Source organism: Salvelinus namaycush, chromosome 12, assembly GCF_016432855.1.
Source record: "Salvelinus namaycush isolate Seneca chromosome 12, SaNama_1.0, whole genome shotgun sequence".
Lineage (NCBI taxonomy): Eukaryota > Metazoa > Chordata > Actinopteri > Salmoniformes > Salmonidae > Salvelinus > Salvelinus namaycush.
The window spans coordinates 32,737,147-32,757,652 of record NC_052318.1 but is presented as its reverse complement, the minus strand read 5'-3'; the positions used below and the strand labels follow the sequence as shown (position 1 = coordinate 32,757,652).

At 41.8% G+C, this 20,506-nt stretch overlaps 1 protein-coding gene across 1 annotated transcript in view; it reads left to right on the top strand.

Annotated features, from left to right (window-relative positions):
• Positions 1 to 20,506, top strand: part of mink1 (misshapen-like kinase 1) — a 52,742-nt gene that overhangs the window by 10,671 nt on the left and 21,565 nt on the right. The window contains exons 2-11 of the mRNA XM_039005539.1: positions 7,044 to 7,109; positions 8,614 to 8,796; positions 9,003 to 9,113; positions 9,268 to 9,358; positions 10,843 to 10,973; positions 11,054 to 11,108; positions 14,532 to 14,610; positions 16,230 to 16,405; positions 19,170 to 19,239; positions 19,433 to 19,646. Of these exons, the coding sequence (XP_038861467.1) occupies positions 7,044 to 7,109; positions 8,614 to 8,796; positions 9,003 to 9,113; positions 9,268 to 9,358; positions 10,843 to 10,973; positions 11,054 to 11,108; positions 14,532 to 14,610; positions 16,230 to 16,405; positions 19,170 to 19,239; positions 19,433 to 19,646 (1,176 nt within the window). The remainder of the gene's footprint in view (positions 1 to 7,043; positions 7,110 to 8,613; positions 8,797 to 9,002; positions 9,114 to 9,267; positions 9,359 to 10,842; positions 10,974 to 11,053; positions 11,109 to 14,531; positions 14,611 to 16,229; positions 16,406 to 19,169; positions 19,240 to 19,432; positions 19,647 to 20,506) is intronic.

The window sequence follows — 20,506 nt, the reverse complement described above, 5'->3', positions numbered from 1 at the left end:
CTTCCTTTTCTGTGGCAGTCCTCATGAGAGCCAGTTTCATCATAGCGCTTGATGGTTTTTGCGACTGTACTTGAAGAAACATTCAAAGGTCTTGAAAATGTTCGGATTATCTGACTTCCATGTCTTGAAGTAATGATGGACTGTTGTTTCTCTGCTTATTTGAGCTGTTCTTGCCATAATATGGACTTGGTCTTTTACCAAATAGGCTATCTTCTGTATACCACCCCTACCTTGTCACAACACAACTGATTGGCTCAAACTTATTAAGAAGGAAAAAAATTCCACAAATGAACTTTTAACAAGGCACACCTGTTAATTGAAATGCATTCCAGGTGACTACCTGATGAAGCTGGTTGAGAGAATGTCAAGAGTGTACAAAGCTGCCATCAAGGCAAAGGGTGGCTACTTTGAAGAATCTCAAATCTATTTTGATTTGTTTAACACTTTTTTGCTTACTACATGGTTCCATTTGTGTTATTTCAAAGTTTTGATGTCTTCACTATTATTCTTCAATGTAGAAAATAGTCAAAACAAAAACCCTTGAATGAGTAGGGGTGTCCAAACTTTTGACTGGTACTGGACATACATGGGCAATATTGATGGAACTTTTTGGCAGATATTGTGCTTTTCAATTGAATTCTGGCTAAGGGTGGGATAATGTGGATTTGATTGGATAGAGCTTGAGCTGTCTGATAATTGAGATTGGTTTGATAGTATTTGGTGAAACAGGTGAAAAATACATGCACTTTCAGAATTGTTTGGCGAGCTGCTGGTAGCTTGCGATCAACCTGTTGGAGACCCCTGATCTAGCTTTTTTCATCTCCTTACTGCGGCAAGCAGGAGCGAAGTATACGCTGCCCCGTGTTGTTGGCTTGCAGCGCAAAATCTCCCCCATTGAGCAGGGTAGACTGTATCACGGTGACATCCAGATGGTTACTACCAATAATATAAAAACGTATTTCTCGTTTAGGCTGCAATCCTACTCTAAATAAAATAAAGTGGGGTGGAACAAATTGGAGATGGTGACTAGGGCTGTTACGGTGACCGTATTATTGTTATTGTTATTATTATTATTACGAGTCATGAAGGCAGTCAAATTCCACGTGACTGTTTAGTCACGGTAATTAGGCTTCTCCAAGCTCTGATGCTGCTGATGGTCATTAGTATCCTACCAAACGTGCTAACTGCTTGGTACTCAGCACTCCATTGTCTCTCTAACCACTGACATCAATGCAAATGTAATCGAAAATCTAATCAAACACTTAATGAGAGCCCATGAGCTCATGTTGCGCAACATTTCAATAGGCTATGCAATTGCATGAGGCCTAGTATATTTATTTCTCAACTTCCCTAATATTAAGCACATTGCTTCTCTTTATAACAGCAGTATAGCCTACTTGGCTGGCATGAAAATGAACCACGGGAAAAGTGCCCTCCATTTGCTATTTATTTAGTGCATTTTTCCCCTGCCCCTGTTTCGAGACAGGTGCATGATTAATGGTCCATTCTAAATCAAAACAATTTTCAGACATTATTTAGATCATTATTTAAATCAAGAATAGTCTGATGGGTAACAATATTAGCTTATCACTTGTGAATTATACATAATCACCTGTGAATGATGCCCCGCGTAAGGCAAGAAACAATGCCTTTTTTTGTGCGACTTTTTCGAATCATAGTCGCCCACCTCATGTAGCCTAGTCCATAGGCCTATATGTTTTGATAAGGTTTTTATCACAACTAAAGATGGCAAATAACTTTTTAAAATTAAGCACATTAATCCGCTTTACAAGGGGTGTAGAGCCTAACTGGCATACATAAGCAGCGCGTGAGTTTCAAGTTTGTGGAAGGTCATTTTCACCATAAAAATGCACCTTCATAATAAAAGCATTACATGCATAATCACATTTGCGGTCACTTTTGATAATCGTGTTTTCCCGCTAATGGAACATTTGTGCTTATGTGCAAATTGCTGTGCTTATAATGTGAAGAAATAAACTATTAGGTTATCAACATTGCGTCAAACATTTTTGGGGATGCTAGTGGATGTATTCATTTGGGATTTATCGCATCCCACAACTGTCCCAGACTATGTTTGGAATATTTCTTTCTCACACAGAATAGAAAGGTCAACTTTTGTACTATGGGGATCTTAGTGCTTTTTCTGTTCGTTAGGCTGACTCATCTTGTTGGCTGAAAAAGTAAATGTGGACAGTTCTTCCAATATCTTCAATATGCACCTCGGAATTGGATAAGGACGTGCGCAGCTGCGTCGCCGATGTGTCTTGCTTCACTTGTAGCCTGTGAGAGAGACCCGATTACGTGATGAAGAGCCATGTGAGTGAGAGGTGCTTCGGAGCATACAGAGAAGTGGGTGCTGTATGCTATAATTATTATATTTAGCCCAAGGGCACAACGGCCACTAGCCGCAAAAGGCATGGATGTTTTTTGTGGGCATTACGGCCACACAAAGGGGATGCCGCCTGGAAATTCAAGGCATTATCAAGTGCTTGTCAAATTGGGAATGAGAGACTGATGAAATGTGTACAGCCTGTGTAAAAATATCAAAGCAGAGCTCATGCCTTTCATGCAACTTTTTTCAAATCCTCATTAGTCGCATCATGCGGCCTTACAATGTATTAAAAATCAAAATGATATAGCCCAACATTTGTATAACTGAAGTTACATTGATAACTTGAAATTAAGCATATAGGGTACCTATTTCTTTGTTAACCTCAACACAGAATAGCCGCTCTCCCTCAAGTCATTTGGAGAAAATATCCTTTCTATTTTATTCAGCTTTGTTCAATTGTATTCTTCATACTATAAAATAATATAAAACAATCCATGGAATTCTAAGCAAATCTTGTCACAGCCATATGGCATAGCTAGATCAGGACCTGACATAAGGACAACTCAGAATATGCTATTCTTTTCTTCTGAAATAGACTACATTTTCTTATCATGTTTCTTTAGACCTGTCTAAAATACATTATGGATTTATTGTGAAGGTGTAGGCTATATTACATGGATTTATTAGACTTTTTAAAACACAAAGATCCAATGGCTTTTAAAATTAGAAGATAAACAAATCCAGATCCTCGGTCGCTGACTTTCCGGGACCAGATACCTTTTAAGGTATCTGTAAAATGAGATTAATTTGTAATGTGGGCCATCATTTGAGGTTGGCCATTCTAATACCATGATCCGGTGTCAGTATATAGTCAAACAAAGACTAAGGAGCATCTAACAGGGTGGAGTATAGTTTGATAAAGGGAGATTTTAATATCTCTCACCAACACACTCTAGCAATTTCAGTACAACGAGTTACAGACCAGACCTCTCCAGGCAATGCTATTTAATTCTCCATTTTGAGAGAGGGCTCTGAGAGGGATGATTCACTTGAGCTTATTGTTTGATAGCTGTCCTTATAACACCCACTCTGCCTGCTGCACATCAACACACACACACACACACACACACACACACACACACACACACACACACACACACACACACACACACACACACACACACACACACACACACACATTCACATAGCTTACAAGTAGAACCTACAGTAGGCTAGTAATAGTGCATGACTAGGACTTCTCTTTATGTAGAAGACTCAGATTCTAGTGGTGTAGTTAGTAGAATAGGCTAAATTCTTCATGAGACCCCGCATCAGAAAATGTCAGGTGGTCTGACAAGTGTCAACACACATTGAATCGCCCCCTTACAGATACCGTTGTTGTTTTTCATTATTTGATGTTTTTGATGGTAGTGTAAGTCTAAAGACCTAATTATTTGTGATTGTGATATGCTTACTTGTCCAGGGAGAGAGGAATATTCAAATTGTCAGATCTGGTTTTCTCTAGGTAAGTACACAGACATTAAGGGAGTCTTCTGACACACACAAAGATCCAACAGTATTGTCAATGGATAGAGTTTGCACTTCTGCACCCAAGTTAAGTTGACGGAAGTGAAGTTACCAGTTGGTCCACAGTGTGTTGCTCTCATGCTCTGTCTGTGATCAGTGTTGACAGTTTGTTGCTGGTACAGCCCTCCGCACTCCTTAGCTTTAATACAGCTCCACCCTCCCCCTCAATCTCTTTATTTCTTCCCTCTCTTCTCACTCTGCGTTGGACGTGGGCGATGCTGCCATCTCTCTCTCCTCCCTCTGGATGATTGCATTAGCCTCCTCTATTCCATCGTTCCCTGTCATTTCATTCATTTCCCCTATTTTGAACACTTGTACTCAAGAGCTTTTACTCCAACCCTTTTGTCAGTCTGTTGATCCTGCTCCTAGTGCTCCTCTTACACACAGCATGGATGCACTAATTGGACCGTTTGTCATTCCCACTGTTTATTTCATAATTTTCTTTCAAACCCCTAGCCCTAATGCTCACATCTATGTATGTATGCCTCATTCTCTTGTACACCTCTCTCTCACCTCTCCTTGTATGATTTCTCTCTGTTAAAGACAAACACTGGAAAAAGTCAGGAATTGACAGACCCATTATTGAAACAATATGAAAGCAGGATGGTCACCCTGTACATTTCCAACCTAAAGCAGCAAGTCCACCGTCCAAAGATCCTACACAGACCATATTGAATCACACTGTGAAAGTGGAACTGGGTGTCCCCCTTTTTTTTTTTTTTTTTTTTTTTCAGGGAAAAATGCGATGACTGATTTTAATATTTAGTTTGAAGTAGCCATAATGAATGTCACCTGTGGTTTTTATCTTATGGTGAGGGAAAAAATAGTGAAGTCAATTACTCCCTTCCCTATAACGCAAGTGGTGGATGGATGATGTCTAGAGCTTTTATGTGGCTCAAAACATCTCAATATCTCTCTGGCCTCCTTATTTGTGGGGTCAAGGCCTACAGTGCCTTCAAAAAGTATTCATACCCCGTAGCACTCACTCATGTCATCATGAAGTGCTTTGAGAAGCTAGTCAAGGATCATATCACCTCCACCTTACCTGTCACCATAGACCCACTTCAATTTGCTTACCGCCCCAATAGATCCACAGACGATGCAATTGCCATAAAACTGCACACTGCCCTATCCCTTCTGGACAAGAGGAATACCTATGTAAGAATGCTGTTCATTGACTACAGCTCAGCATTCAACACCATAGTACCCTCCAAGCTCATCATTAAGCTAGAGGCCCTGGGTCTCAACCCCGCCCTGTGTAATTAGGTCCTGCACTTCCTGACGGGCCGCCCCCAGGTGGTGAAGGTAGGAAACATCTCCACTTCGCTGATCCTCAACACAGGGGCCCCACAAGGGTGTGTGCTCAGCTCCCTCTTGTACTCCCTGTTCACCCATGACTGCGTGGCCATGCACGCCTCCAACTCAATCATCAAGTTTGCAGATGACACAACAGTTGTAGGCTTAATTGCCAACAACGACAAGACAGCCTACAGGGAGAAGGTGAGGGCACTCGGAGTGTGGTGTCAGCAAAACAACCTCTCACTCAATGTCAACAAAACAAAGGAGATGATCGTGGACTTCAGGAAACAGCAGAGGGAGCACCCCCCTATCCACATCGACGGGACAGCAGTGGAGAAGGTGGAAAGTTTTGACTTCATCTGCGTACACATCACGGACAAACTGAAATGGTCCACCCACAGAGACCATATGGTGAAGAAGGCACAACAGCGCCTCTTCCCTCATGAGGCTGAAGAAATATGGCTTGTCACCTAAAACCCTCAGAAACTTTTACAGATGCACAATTGAGAGCATCCTGTCGGGCTGTATCACCGCCTGGTACGGCAACTGCACCACCCACAACCGCGAGGCAAACTACCTGCCCTCCAGGACACCTACAGCACCCGATGTCACAGGAAGGCCAAAAAGATCATCAATGACAACAACCACCCGAGCTACTGCTTGTTCACCCCGCTACCACCCAGAAGGCGAGGTCAATACAGGTACATCAAAGCTGGGTCCGAGAGACTGAAAAACAGCTTCTATCTCAAGGCCATCAGACTGTTAAACAGCCATCACTAACACATACAGACTTGAAATTATTGGCCACTTTAATAAATGGATCACTAGTCACTTTAATAATGTTTACATATCTTGCATTACTCATCTCATATGTGTATACTGTACTTTATACCATCTATTGCATCTTGCCTGTGCCGATCTGTCATTGCTCATCCATATATTTATATGTTAATATTCAAATCCTTTACTTAGATTTGTGTGTATTATGTAGTTGTGGAATTGTTAGATATTGCTGCACTGTCGGAACTAGATGCACAAGCATTTCGCTACACTCGCAATAACATCTGCGAACCATGTGTATGTGACCAATAATATTTGATTTGATACCCCTTTACTTATTCCACATTTTGTTCTATTACAGCTGGAATCTATTTTATTAAAAAATAAATTCTCACACATCTACACACAGTACCCCATAATGACAAAATGAAAATGTTTTTAGATATTTTTGCAAATCTATTGAAAAATGTTAATGCAAAAATATCTAATTTATGTAAATATTCACACCTCTGAGTCAATACTTTGTAGAAGCACCTTTGGCAGCGATTGCAACTGTGAGTCTTTCTGGGTAAGTCTCTAAGAGCTTTTCACACCTGGATTGTGCAACATTTGGCCATTTTTATTATTTAAAAAATTATTCAAGCTCTGTCAAATTGGTTGTTGATCATTCCTAGACGACCATTTTCAAATCTTGCCATAGATTTACATCAAAACTGTGTTATGTTTGTGGCAAATCCAATACAACACTTTGTATTCAGGACAAAAAGTGCATTGCTTTGACATGTTTTTTGCAGTATTACTTTGTGTGTGTGTGGGCCAGTGACAAATCGCAATTGAATCCATTTTAAATTCAGGCTGTAACACAACAACATTTTGAAAAAGTAGAGGTGTATGAATACTTTCTGAAGGCACTCCATGTGCTCACCATGTCTGTCTCGTCATCTTGTCTCTCAGTCCATCTGGCCTGGTTGTCAGAGAGAGACACACCAGACCATCTTAGTGAATCTGTCCATCTTTTTCTCAGGACCCAGCAGGGATCTTTGAGCTGGTGGAGGTCGTTGGCAATGGGACCTATGGACAGGTGTACAAGGTAAGACAAGACGTATGGATGGGGCTTGGATCAGCGATCCAGCGTAGGTGAGAGACACTGAACCACCGAGCCGATTTAAGCTTATATTGAGGCTGTTTGAGTGTCTCCCCTTATCAAACCCTCGTTGTGGTAGTAAATCTGAGATTAGGATTAATGCAGCTGTGTTGGACCACGCTGAGGCTGTCAGTCTGAGGAGCTGAGAAGACTGGTAGTAGTAATGAGAAGATGGAGAGAACTAAAAAGTAGAGCTGAAGAGAAAATTATGTGGTGAAACATACAGTATAATCACTCTCAAAACAGATTAAACCAGGGCAGAGTTCCTTTAACTATTTGAGAATTTTTGCTCAAAGTTAGGATGTATTTTTAGAGCTGACATCTGCTGTTACTAGCCTTCAGTTTCTTGTTTTGATTGATTGACCAGTTGAGACAGGGGTTCTCAAACTTTTTGGTACCTGGAACCCCTTTTGTGATAGCAAATTAATCATTGACCCCCTCATAATCATAATACAACTCGAGTGAGATAAAAATAGCATACAAGAAGTTCTACTATGACTTTGGCAGGGCATGACCGGACGAACCAAGTCTCGGGCCCTTGGAAGGAACTTTTTTTAGGAACATTTTCGAAAATTGTATTTTGCTGTTTTCAAGCTAATTTCCTGCAATTCTACACATTTTGTCATGGAGCAGAGTTTTTGTTGTTGCTTCTTTCTGGTTAAAATCCTGCAATTTGATACATTTTGAGGCAGAGAGAAAAAATGAGGCAATTTTGAAGCTTGAATTACAGTGCATTTATGTAAAAAAATAAAATAAAAACATTAAGGGGAATACAATAAGTATTAAGTAAAATTTTTATAATTGGTGGAGTACTGTGAAAACCAATATCCCTATGAGCATCCCAGGCCCATTGCCCAGGGTTAAGAGCATACATTTTTGATTAAAGGAGCTATGTCATATTTTTGCATTGTAACTTCAGAAAATGTCCTTAATATACCTACAGTAATAGTGTAATGATGGTGTTTCACAATATTTACCCCCCAAAAATACTATTGGGTACACACAAAATTGCATTCTAATGATGCATACTTCTTATTGGTGTGTGTTTGCTAGCCCCAGTCTATTTGACAACGAGACGGCCCATCTTTTGTTGACCAATAAGAAGGCTGCACCATTTTGTCTGTGCCCAAGAACATTTTTGTGTGAAAAAAAATCATTTCACTATTACTGTAGATATATTGAAGACATTTTCTGAAATTACAATGCAAAAATATGACATAGTACCTTTAATATTATTATATTGTATTACAGTGTATAAACTTATTCCATGGATCCCTTGGCCAAAATTAGTTTAATCTGTTAGTAATATTCATAAAAAAAGCTATGAAAAAGAAAGAAATAATATATATTTATTTTGAGATCTGTCCGCAGACCTCCTGCAGTACCTCCGCAGACACCACTTTAAGAACCCCTGAGTTAAGATGATCAAGTCTACTCTGCCTTTATTCAGGGGCGTCATGTTAAGACGGGCCAGCTGGCTGCCATCAAGGTAATGGACGTGACAGAGGAAGAAGAGGAAGAGATCAAGGCTGAGATCAACATGCTGAAGAAGTACAGCCATCACCGCAATATTGCCACCTACTACGGAGCTTTCGTCAAGAAGAGCCCACCTGGACATGATGACCATCTCTGGGTCAGTGTGATGGCTGTTGTCCCTGTCTGGTGGTATAATCTGAGGGAGAGCTTCATTATTTAATGGGCTGTGTCTGATATCCATGAATGGCTTAATGCACAGAAACAATATTAGGATTACTGCAGGCAGCATTATTTATTACAGTGAACATTGCAGTGTGTCTGTGTGTATTTATGTGTGCTAAGTTCCGTCCTGTTTGTGTATAGCTGGTGATGGAGTTCTGTGGGGCGGGCTCCGTGACAGACCTAGTGAAGAACACCAAGGGTAACTCTCTGAAGGAGGACTGGATCGCTTACATCTGCAGAGAAATCCTCAGGGTGAGAAACCACACTACACCCAACCGTAGAACCATTACACAACAGTCTTTAGGCCAAGCACCCGCGTAAATCCCTACAGTGGAAAAGCACCATTACAGACTCCCTCCAGAGGGTGTCGAACCCCTGACTGAACTCTGACCTCTTTGATACCCAGGGCCTCTCGCACCTCCACCAACACAAGGTCATCCACAGAGACATCAAGGGACAGAACGTGCTGCTGACAGAGAACGCAGAGGTCAAACTCGGTGAGAGGATGGATGCTAAACTGTTCATGTGTTTGCTCTGCTGCTTCTTGTGTGTTATCTACATGGTTTATATGTACAGTGTGTGGGCTTGTTGTGATGAATATGTAATCCTGAGCTCTATACTATCAATCTAGTTTGAGGAGTTAGTGAGGTAACTTTGGTCAACTCTGAGTTCAACTCGGGATAACCGGGACCACAAAATTGGCTCACCTTTTAGCCAGGTACATTTCTATGGCAACGAATCCTTCAGATGTAATCTGGTCCGCGGCAGGCTAACTCAGGGCTAACTACATTTATACTGAATGTAGTGTCTGAGCGGCGAGTTGAGGACAAATGAAATCAGATTCCCTCCCTCTCAGATTACATCATCATCCCCTTCACCTGAACAGCTTCTACTCCCAAGCCATAAGACTGATACATAGTTAGGTATATACTTAACCAATAGCTACTCGCACGATCTGCATTGACCCGTTTTGCACTCTTTTGACTCATCTAAAAGCTGTTACTGTTTATCTATCCTATTGCCTAGTCACTTTATACCTATCTATATGTTCATGTCTACCTCAATAACCTTGTACCCCTGCACATTGACTTGGTACTGGTACCCTGTGTATTTATTCCTTGTGTTATTATTTTTCTATTATTTCTCTTTTTCTCTCTGCATTGTTGGGAAGGGCCCGTAAGTAATTATTTCACTCTTAGTCTAGATATATTGTTTTTTACGAAGCATGTAACAAATACAATTTGATTACATTTTTATACATTTGATTTTGATTTGAAGAACACAACTGATTAAATATTTTATTAATCAAACGTGTTTTTGTGTGTAGAGAAATACCTATCACATTGCACATTTAGTAATGACAAATGCACGTCACGCACAGAAACTTTTGTTTGACTTAATACAATTCTTTTATCAATAGGAGTGGGGAAAAAGGTGCTCATATATTGATAACCACATCAAAACACACCAAAGTAATAAAATAAGGATGCAATTTCTAAAAGTCTCTTTCACACGATAGCCTGCTGATTTTGCAAGATACATTTTCTTTAAATGTAAATGTGGCACTGACTCAATGAAGAGTTTGGCATTCAACTAGCCATGTACAACATGCACGTGCAGTTACAAGCCTGCTAGAGTTCGCGGCAGGCAGTCAAGCAATATCCACCATTATAGTACGGATGAAGCCTGAGCTAGAATGGGAAGCTAACTGAAGCTGGCTAGCTTTAGAAAACCCTGAGTAGATCTAGCTTGCAGGAGGTATACCCCTCTGCTCTTTGTGCCTGTAAGTTACCCTCCAGTGTGTGTTTACAGCAGCTTTCCTCAGTCTAAACATTGACTCACCCTCAGGCACACTATGTATTTGTATTATTTCTTTATCTACAACTTAACTAAATCACGACTTGAAGCGGAAGTCATAAAAGAGAATCGTTGCTAATATTCTACTACTAATACTGACTTCTGTCCTCTCCATTGTGGCCAGTGGACTTTGGGGTGAGTGCTCAGCTGGACAGGACTGTGGGGCGCAGGAACACCTTCATCGGTACGCCTTATTGGATGGCCCCTGAGGTCATCGCCTGTGACGAGAACCCTGACTCCACCTATGACTACAGGGTAATGACCCCTTTCCATCCTAACGTGTGTCTATGTTTGTGTTTGAGAGTGGCTACTAATTCTCACTGGTGTGTCCACAGAGTGATATCTGGTCCCTGGGGATCACAGCCATAGAGACGGCAGAGGGAGCTCCTCGTAAGTACAGTACAGTGAACCCACACACACATCTGACTCCACTTTATTACCCTATTAATCTACAAACACACACACACAGCCACGAAACAGCTTTATCTCCAGCTCTCAAGAACACATTCCGCATAACATAAACCTGCAGTGGAGAGATTGAATAATCTTCCTCCTGTCTCATTACTGGCCCGTAAATCAAGCCCTGTGTTTAAGAGGTGGCTCATTCACCACTGTGCTGCTCATGTAAGATAGGAGGTGGGGGGGCTATTGATCTGTGGCGCTAGATTGCCTACTCTATATCAAATCGCAAAGCACTACAAGCACATACAGTGCCTTCAGAAAGTATTTGTAACCCTTGACTTATTCCACATTTTGTGTTACAGACTGAATTCAAAATGTATAAAATATATTTATGTTCTTGCCCATCTACACACAATACCCCATAATGACAGTGAAAATATGTTTTTGGAAATTTTAGCAAATTTATTGAAATGAAATGCAGATATCTAATTTACATAAGTATTCACACCCCTTTGCTATGACACTCCAAATTGAGCTCCGGTGTATCCAATTTCCTTTTATCTTCCTTGAGATGTCACTACAACTTCATCCACCTGTGGCCAATTCAATTGTTTGGACATGATTTAGAAAGAAACACACCGGTCTATATAAGGTCCTACAGTTGACCGTGCATGTCAGAGCAGAGACTATACCATATACCAAGTTCAAGAAACTGTCTGTAGATCTCAGAGAGAATTGTGATGAGGCATATCTGGTGAAGGGTATAAAACAATTTCTAGAGTGCTGAAAATTTCCAAGAGCACAGTGGTATCCATCATTGGGAAACGGAAAAAATATGGAACTACCAACACTGCCTAGAGCTGACTGTCCAACCAAACTGAGCAACTGGATAAGAAGGAACTTTGTCAGGGGGGTGACCAAGAACCCAATAACCACTCTGACAGAACTACAGAGTTTTTGGGCTGAGATGGGAGAACCTGCCAGAAGGACAACTGTCTCGACAGCATTTCACCAAGCTAGGCCCACCCACTTGGGAGACTGGCCCACCCACTGGGGAGCTAGGCCCAGCTAATCAGAATTAGTTTTCCCCCACAAAATGGCTTTATTACAGACATGAATACTTGTCATTTTCATCAGCTGTCTGGGTGGCTGGTCTCAGACGATCCCGCAGGTGAAGAAGCCTGATGTGGAGTTCCTGGGCTGACGTGGTACATGTAGTCTACGGTTTTGATGCCGGTTGGACGTAATACCAAAATCTCTAAAACAACGTTGGAGGCGGCTTATGGTAGAGAAATTAACATGACATTTTCTGGCAACAGCTCTGGTGGTCATTCCTGCAGTCAGCATGCCAGTTGCATGCTCCCTCAACTTGAGACATCTGTGGCATTGGGTTGTGTGACAAAACTGCACATTTTAGAGTGGCCTTTTATTGTCCCCAGCACAAGGTACACCTGTGTAATGATCATGCTGTTTAATGAGCTTGATATGCCACACCTGTCAGGTGGATGGATTATCTTGGCAAAGGAGAAATGCTCACTATCCGGGATGTAAACTAATTTGTTCAATATAATACATTTTGAATTCAGGCTGTAACACAACAAAATGTGGAATAATTCAAGGGGTATGAGTACTTTCTAAAGGCACTGTATCACTATCACTTAAGAGATTGTGCACAAATATTTAATTTTAAAAGCCAGTGATATTAAATGAAGAGCCCTCTAATATAGACCACATGAAAAATGCAATAAATCTGGTTTTTTATATGAATGAAGGCTTGCTAAAATTAAGCATTTTGACATAACCCTCTGTGCACCCTTTGTGACTTCAAGGAAGATTTTAACCCACTTACGTTTCACCATCATTGTAAAGCCCTAGTTATGATGTTGCATTGACAAGGTCATTTTTGGCAATTTATTATTTATTTAGTGTTATTATTGGTTCCTTTTAAGGTCAAATAAAAAAACTGTACCCTCAATTTAAGGACAACCCTGTTAGGTGAACTGAATGCATTTTAATATGGTGAAACTATTCCTTAAAAAAAAAAAAAAACATTTCCGAACAGACATTTAACATCTTATGGTCAAACCCTAGTGTAAAAGCAGGTGAGCTGGCGCTACTCTTTTTGGCCAAGTTCTGGTGTTTTGTGGTGGAAAACTGAGCGTGTCAAGCATACCACGTCAACCCTGTTATCCATAGCTAGACAGGCTAGAAATGTTTTCATTTAATTTATGAAGCTTGCATTCAATTTCCCCTCGCTGTTGCATACAAGCTTCCATTCCCCCTGTCTCAAGGGGATTTATGGCATATTTTTTGTTTGTATTATCTTTTACCAGATCTAATGTGTTATTCTTCTACATTCATTTCACATTTCCACAAACTACAAAGTGTTTCCTTTCAAATGGTATCAAGAATATGCATATCCTTGCTTCAGGTCCTGAGCTACAGGCAGTTAGATTTGAGTATGTCATATTAGGCGAAAACATTTTAAAAAAAGGGTCCGATCCTTAAAATGAAATCGCCAACCCCGTTACTTTACTTGGCACTTACTATAGTAATTTAGTTTATTTAACCTCTTGAGATGGGAAAACAAATTGGTGTGGTGTGCCGTCATTAATTATGCAACATGGACTTACATTCTCACTAATACTGTGTTAGTTTCTATTGGTTACTGTGGGATACTACTGGCTAATTGTAAGATAGCATTGCTGTTGTTTTTCAAAACCTTACCAAACCACCCTGTGGTCTGACATGAGCAGACTAGTTTCACTAATTTGAACAAACCGACATACATTCTGTTGTGTTGACTAGATGTGCAAAACAGGTGAAATGTGCCCGTCTGTACAGGTATCACATTTAAGTTTCCACAGATGCACACACAAAACATATACAGCACAAACCTTATACATGTCGAGAGTAAGGAATAGCCAATTTAAACTGGTCATGTAATCATTGTGTAGTCACAAAGTTCTGAAATTAAAACCACTGAATGCCTTGGGCAGTATCAGAAGTACCGCCAGTGTATGCATTCTAGAATGCATTTTATTGTTGAGCTGATAACCTAACCAGACAGGTTTTGCTAGCTACGCTGGGAAGACAAGGAGTAACAGTGTTGCTCAAACAAGACAATGGGGCAATAGGTGTGAGCGAACAAAGTAAGGATTGGGATTAGGAAGACCACAGATATTGACTGGGAGTAGCTAGGCTATTAGTGTCACAATTCTCTGCATAGAATGATGTGATCCATTACAAGTGTATACTGTATAGTAATATACTACTGGTATTTATACTGTATAATAATATACTACTGGTATTTAAATTCTGTTTTGACTTAAATGCTTGGTGGGTATAATACCAATCCATAATACCTTTCCCCCATACCTCTTGCTCTCCCCCCTCTCTCTCCACCTCCAGCTCTGTGTGATATGCACCCTATGAGAGCTCTGTTCCTCATCCCGAGGAACCCCCCTCCCAAACTCAAGTCCAAGAAGTGGTGAGTGTGCTACTTAGATTCTGCTGTTATTTTTTCTGAAACTTCAGTTTTATTTTAGGACATAGCTATTTTGTCTTGACTCCCCTCACTGCCCATCCCTTCCTCTGCAGTGATAAGATTCCTTCCTTACCCTAGCCCTGCTGCGCTTTACGGAACTATTTACATCCAACACCAGCTGGCCATGGATTCCTTTCATACACTGTACTTACCACTGGAAGTTCAGTGGCATGCCAGAAATGTTATCACTGAGACTAAGTCAAGATTAGGGGTGTGGCGGTCATGACTTTTTCTCAGTTGGTTATTGTCATGCAAAAGACTGCCAGTCTCACGGTAATTTACCGTTAATTAACATAAACACATTTAGTATCTCCAGGCCTCAACACATACAAGCCGCTGATACACGCCTTTGGAACATCTACATTAAAACGTAGTATAATAGTATAATATATCAATTGAATATACACCACTACAATAAATCCACTATTTATTTTAGTCAGGTCTAAAGAAACATTATGATATGAAGAAAATGTATTTCAGAAGAACAGAATATGAGTTGGCCTACTGTAGGCGTATGTTATTTGGCTATGCTCCTGCTTTAGGCTTGTTCATTTAGCTGACAAGATATTCTTATGTCCCGTGCCATTATTTTATTTTATAGTAAGAAGAATATAATTGAACTTAGCTGAATAAAGTAGAAAGGATATTTTTACCATTACAGAGCAAGTGCGCATATGAAGTGGCTATGTTGAGCGTAGAAGTGATACTTTGAAACAAGTCCTATATGCTAGATTTAGAGTTATTTGACAACTTTAGTTGTGAATGATACAGACCTTTTAGAATGCCTTAGAAATCAATACATATATGGGCTGCATGATGCTACTATAGGCTATTGATGGTTTGAGAAAGTAGCAAAAACAGCTTGCGCTCTGTTCCTTGCCTCATCAGTCAGTTAACATGACCTTCATGAATTCTGAAGCCTTTATGTGCTTATTTTGATTACATACATGCTTCAAAATTCACAAAAGGATCTCATAGAACTCTTCTAAGCCTGTGTTTACCACAGGCCTTATTTTCGGTGTTTATCCCCCAAAAAACTATTATTTCACAATGAATTCCCCCATAGCAATGATTGAACGAACCAAAGGTAAGTCATTTCCGTTTTTTAGGACTACAAACTGGGGATCTCTATTAGTCCAGTAGTCACCAACCGGTCGATATCCAAGGCATTCCTAGTTGATCACCAAACATTTCTGTACAAAGCCCAATGATAAAAGCCCTGCATTCCCATGAAAATACCAGTGAAAGATCTACCTAAAGGAGCACTGTTGTACATTGCCACTTTAAATGTATGGACACTGACTGTCTTTCTGTCTCTATTTCACTCTCCCACGCACACAGACCTTTCCTGTTCTTCTCTTTTTCTGAACACTCATCTTGGGATAGTTTTCATTCCCAATTACATGTGACCTACATTCCCAATTACATGTGACCTACAGGAGATACCAGGCCTCCTAAAAGTCCCACTCACACCAGCTGTCCCATCTCTGTCCACCAAACAGATGTTACTCAACACCCTCCTCTGCCTCACCTGACTCTGACACTCATTACCCCCCCTTCAGGTCTAAGAAGTTTATAGATTTTATTGAGGGCTGCCTGGTGAAGACGTACACCAGCCGGCCGTCCACAGAGCAGCTCCTGAAGCACTCGTTCATCCGGGACCAGCCCACAGAGCGCCAAGTCCGCATCCAGCTCAAAGACCACATTGACCGCACACGCAAGAAGAGGGGAGAGAAGGGTGAGAGAGGGAAGGGCCGGCCTGAGCCTGACTGAGGCCTCTGTAATTTGGGTTGCGCTATTTTGTGTTTTCCATATAATGGTTGTTGGAGACTGATGGTGGGGTGTATTTTTGATTGGAGGGTGGGGGTGAGGTGTATTATGGTATGGAGGGTGAGGTGTAGTATGGAGGGTGGGGTGTATTATGGTATGGAGGGTGAGGTGTATTATGGTATGGAGGGTGAGGGTTAGGTGTAGTATGGAGGGTGAGGTGTGTTATGGTATGGATGGTGAGGGTGGGGTGTATTATGGTATGGAGGGTGGGGTGTATTATGGAGGGTGAGGGTGGGGTGTATTATGGTATGGAGGGTGAGGGTTAGGTGTATTATGGTATGGGGACTGAGGGTGGGGTGTATTATGGTATGGGGACTGAGGGTGGGGTGTATTATGGTATGGGGACTGAGGGTGGGGTGTATTATGGTATGGAGGGTGAGGTGTATTATGGTATGGAGGGTGAGAGTGAGGTGTATTATGGTATGGAGGGTGAGAGTGAGATGTATTATGGTATGGAGGGTGAGGTGTATTATGGTATGGAGGGTGAGGTGTATTATGGTATGGAGGGTGAGTGGGATGTATGGAGGGTGAGAGTGGGATGTATTATGGTATGGAGGGTGAGAGGGATGTATTATAGTATGGAGGGTGAGGTGTATTATGGTATGGAGGGTGAGAGTGGGATGTATTATAGTATGGAGGGTGAGAGTGGGATGTATTATGGTATGGAGGGTGAGAGTGGGATGTATTATAGTATGGAGGGTGAGGTGTATTATGGTATGGAGGGTGAGAGTGGGATGTATTATGGTATGGAGGGTGAGAGTGGGATGTATTATGGTATGGAGGGTGAGAGTGGGATGTATTATGGTATGGAGGGTGAGAGTGGGATGTATTATGGTATGGAGGGTGAGAGTGGGATGTATTATGGTATGGAGGGTGAGAGTGGGATGTATTATGGTATGGAGGGTGAGAGTGGGATGTATTATAGTATGGAGGGTGAGAGTGGGATGTATTATGGTATGGAGGGTGAGAGTGGGATGTATTATGGTATGGAGGGTGAGAGTGGGATGTATTATGGTATGGAGGGTGAGAGTGGGATGTATTATGGTATGGAGGGTGAGAGTGGGATGTATTATGGTATGGAGGGTGAGAGTGGGATGTATTATAGTATGGAGGGTGAGAGTGGGATGTATTATAGTATGGAGGGTGAGAGTGGGATGTATTATAGTATGGAGGGTGAGAGTGGGATGTATTATGGTCATTATAAGTACGCATGTTTGCAGTACTACAGTGCATTCGGCAAAATATTCAGACCCCTTCACTTTTTCCACATTTTGTTACGTTACAGCCTTATTCTAAAATGGATAAAATATTTTTTTTCACTCATCAATCTACAAGCAATACCCCATAATGACAAAGGAAAAACTATATAATTATTTACCTAACTATTCAGACCCTTTGTTATGAGACTTGCAATTGAGCTCAGGTGCATCCTGTTTCTATTGATCATCCTTGAGATGTTTCTCCAACTTGATTGGAGTCCACCTGTGGTAAATTCAATTGATTGGACATGATTTGGAAAGGCACACACCTGTCTATATAAGGTCCCACAGTTGACAGTGCATGTCAGAGCAAAAAACAAGCCATGAGGTCAAAGGAATTGTCCGTAGAGCTCAGAGATAGGATTGTGTCGATGCACAGATCTGGGGAATGGTATCAAAACATTTCTGCAGCAGTCCTTCAAAAACACAGTGGCTTCCCATCATTTTTAAATGGAAGAAGTTTGGAACCACCAATACTCTTCCTAGGCCAGATGGAAGCCACTCCTCAGTAAAAGGCGCATGACAGCCTGCTTGGAGTTTGCCAAAATGCATCTAAAGGACTCTCAGACCATGTGAAACAAGATACTCTGGTCTGATGAAACCCAGATTGAGCTCTTTGGCCTGAAAGCGAAGTGTCCCATCTGGAGGAAAACTGGCACCTTCCCTATGGTGAAGCATGGTGGTAGCAGCATCATGCTGTGGGGATGTTTTTCAGTGGCAGGGACTGGGAGACTAGTCAGGATTGAGGGAGGGATGAACGGAGCAAAGTACAGAGAGATCCTTGATGAAAACCTGTTCCAGAGCACTCAGGATCTCAGACTGTGGCGAAGGTTCACTTTCCAACAGGACAACGACTCTAAGCACACAGCCAAGACAATGCAGGAGTGGCTTCGGGACCAGTCTCTGAATGTCCTTGAGTGGCCCAACCAGAGCCTGGACTTGAACCCGATCGAACAGCACTGTAGACCTGAAAATAGCTGTGCAGCGACGCTCCTCATCCAACCTGACAGAGCTTGAGAGGATTTGCAGAGAAGAATGGGAGAAACTCCCCAAATACAGGTGTGCCAAGCTTGTAACGTCATACCCAAGAAGACGCAATGCTATAATCGTTGCCAAAGGTGCTTCAACAACGTACTGAGTAAAGGGTCTGAATACATTAAGTAAATGTGATATTTCGGGTATTATTTTAAAAAAATAAATAATTTGCAAACATTTCTAAAAACCTGTTTTTGCTTTGTAATTATGGGGTATTGTGTGTAGATTGATGAGGTGAAAAAAATGATTTAATCCATTTTAGAATAAGGCTGTAATGTAACAATGTGGGAAAAGTCAAGGGGTCTGAATACTTTCCGAATGCATTGTAGATGCTATGCGTTCTCACTTCTGTTCTCTCTCTTACTGTCTTTGTTTCAGAGGAGACAGAGTATGAGTACAGTGGCAGTGATGAGGAGGATGAGAACCGTGGGGAAGACGGAGAGTCCAGGTAACACAACACTACCCCAACAACGTTACTACCCCAAGCAATACCGCAGTAATATAAGACCACAGTGCCCTGAGATGAATGACACAATCTCCTGCTTCTCTACTATGATCTTTCCATTACCTCATCCTGCTATATGTCTGTCTCTCTGCGTCGTTCTCTCCCTTCCACCTCTCTCTCTCTCTCCGTCCTCAAGTACCTCCATCCTGAATGTGCCTGGTGAGTCGACGTTGAGGCGGGACTTCCTGCGTCTGCAGCAGGAGAACAAGGAGCGATCGGAGGCTCTGAAGAGACAGCAGGCCCAACTGGCCGCCCAGCGCCGAGACCCAGAGGAACACAAGAGACAGCTGCTGCACGACCGACAGAAACGCATCGAGGAGCAGAAAGAACAGCGTCGCCGCCTGGAAGAGGTAATACGCACAGGCCTTATATCAATTAGATTTGCTCACCTCCTGCACCCTCTCTCCTCCGTCCTCTCTCCTCCGTTCTCTCTCACCTCCTGCGCACTCTCTCCTCCGTCCTCTCTCACCTCCTGCGCCCTCTCTCCTCCGTCCTCTCTCACCTCCTTTTGAAAAAGGTAAAAGTTAATCGAGGAGAGTTGGTGAGGAGAGGGAAAGTGGACAAATGCACTCGTATGAAATGACTTTTACAGCGGTGGATCCCAAAATAAATGTGTGAAGTGCTAAAAACTAATTTAGTTAGTAGTGCAAGACATTTTATCGATAAAAGGAGGCTATCGAGGAGGGTAGGACCGTCTTCTGTTAGTCTACTAACAAATTTACACACACCTCAACCACTTATCGGTTTCCGAGTCACGGAGGAGAGAGGACGGAGGACTGGCTTTTGCACAAACGAGAGAACTCCACTGACACACGGTCACACACAGCCTTATCAACTGCGGCTAGTGTTCTTTAGCAGGTTCAAGTAAACCACGATTTTACCCTGTGAGGTAAAACCAGTGACCAACATGGTTCAGCTGACTTTATTCTAACTTACAGAGAATGAATCATCACAAGCTTTTATACAGCTATTTATCTCACCCCAAGTCTCTAAGGTTTTCACAGTAGCCAGGTTTACTGGGCTTGTACTAGGCTGTTATGTATATTGCCAAAACACACTGTACAGTGTTTTTGAAGATGCCATAATACAGCAGGATATGAAGCTTGCTAATTTAGCAAGTTGGTAATGCCAGGTAGCCTAGTGGTTAGAGCGCTGGGTCAGTAACCGAAAGGTTGCTGGATCGAATCCCCGAGCTGACAAGGTGAAAATC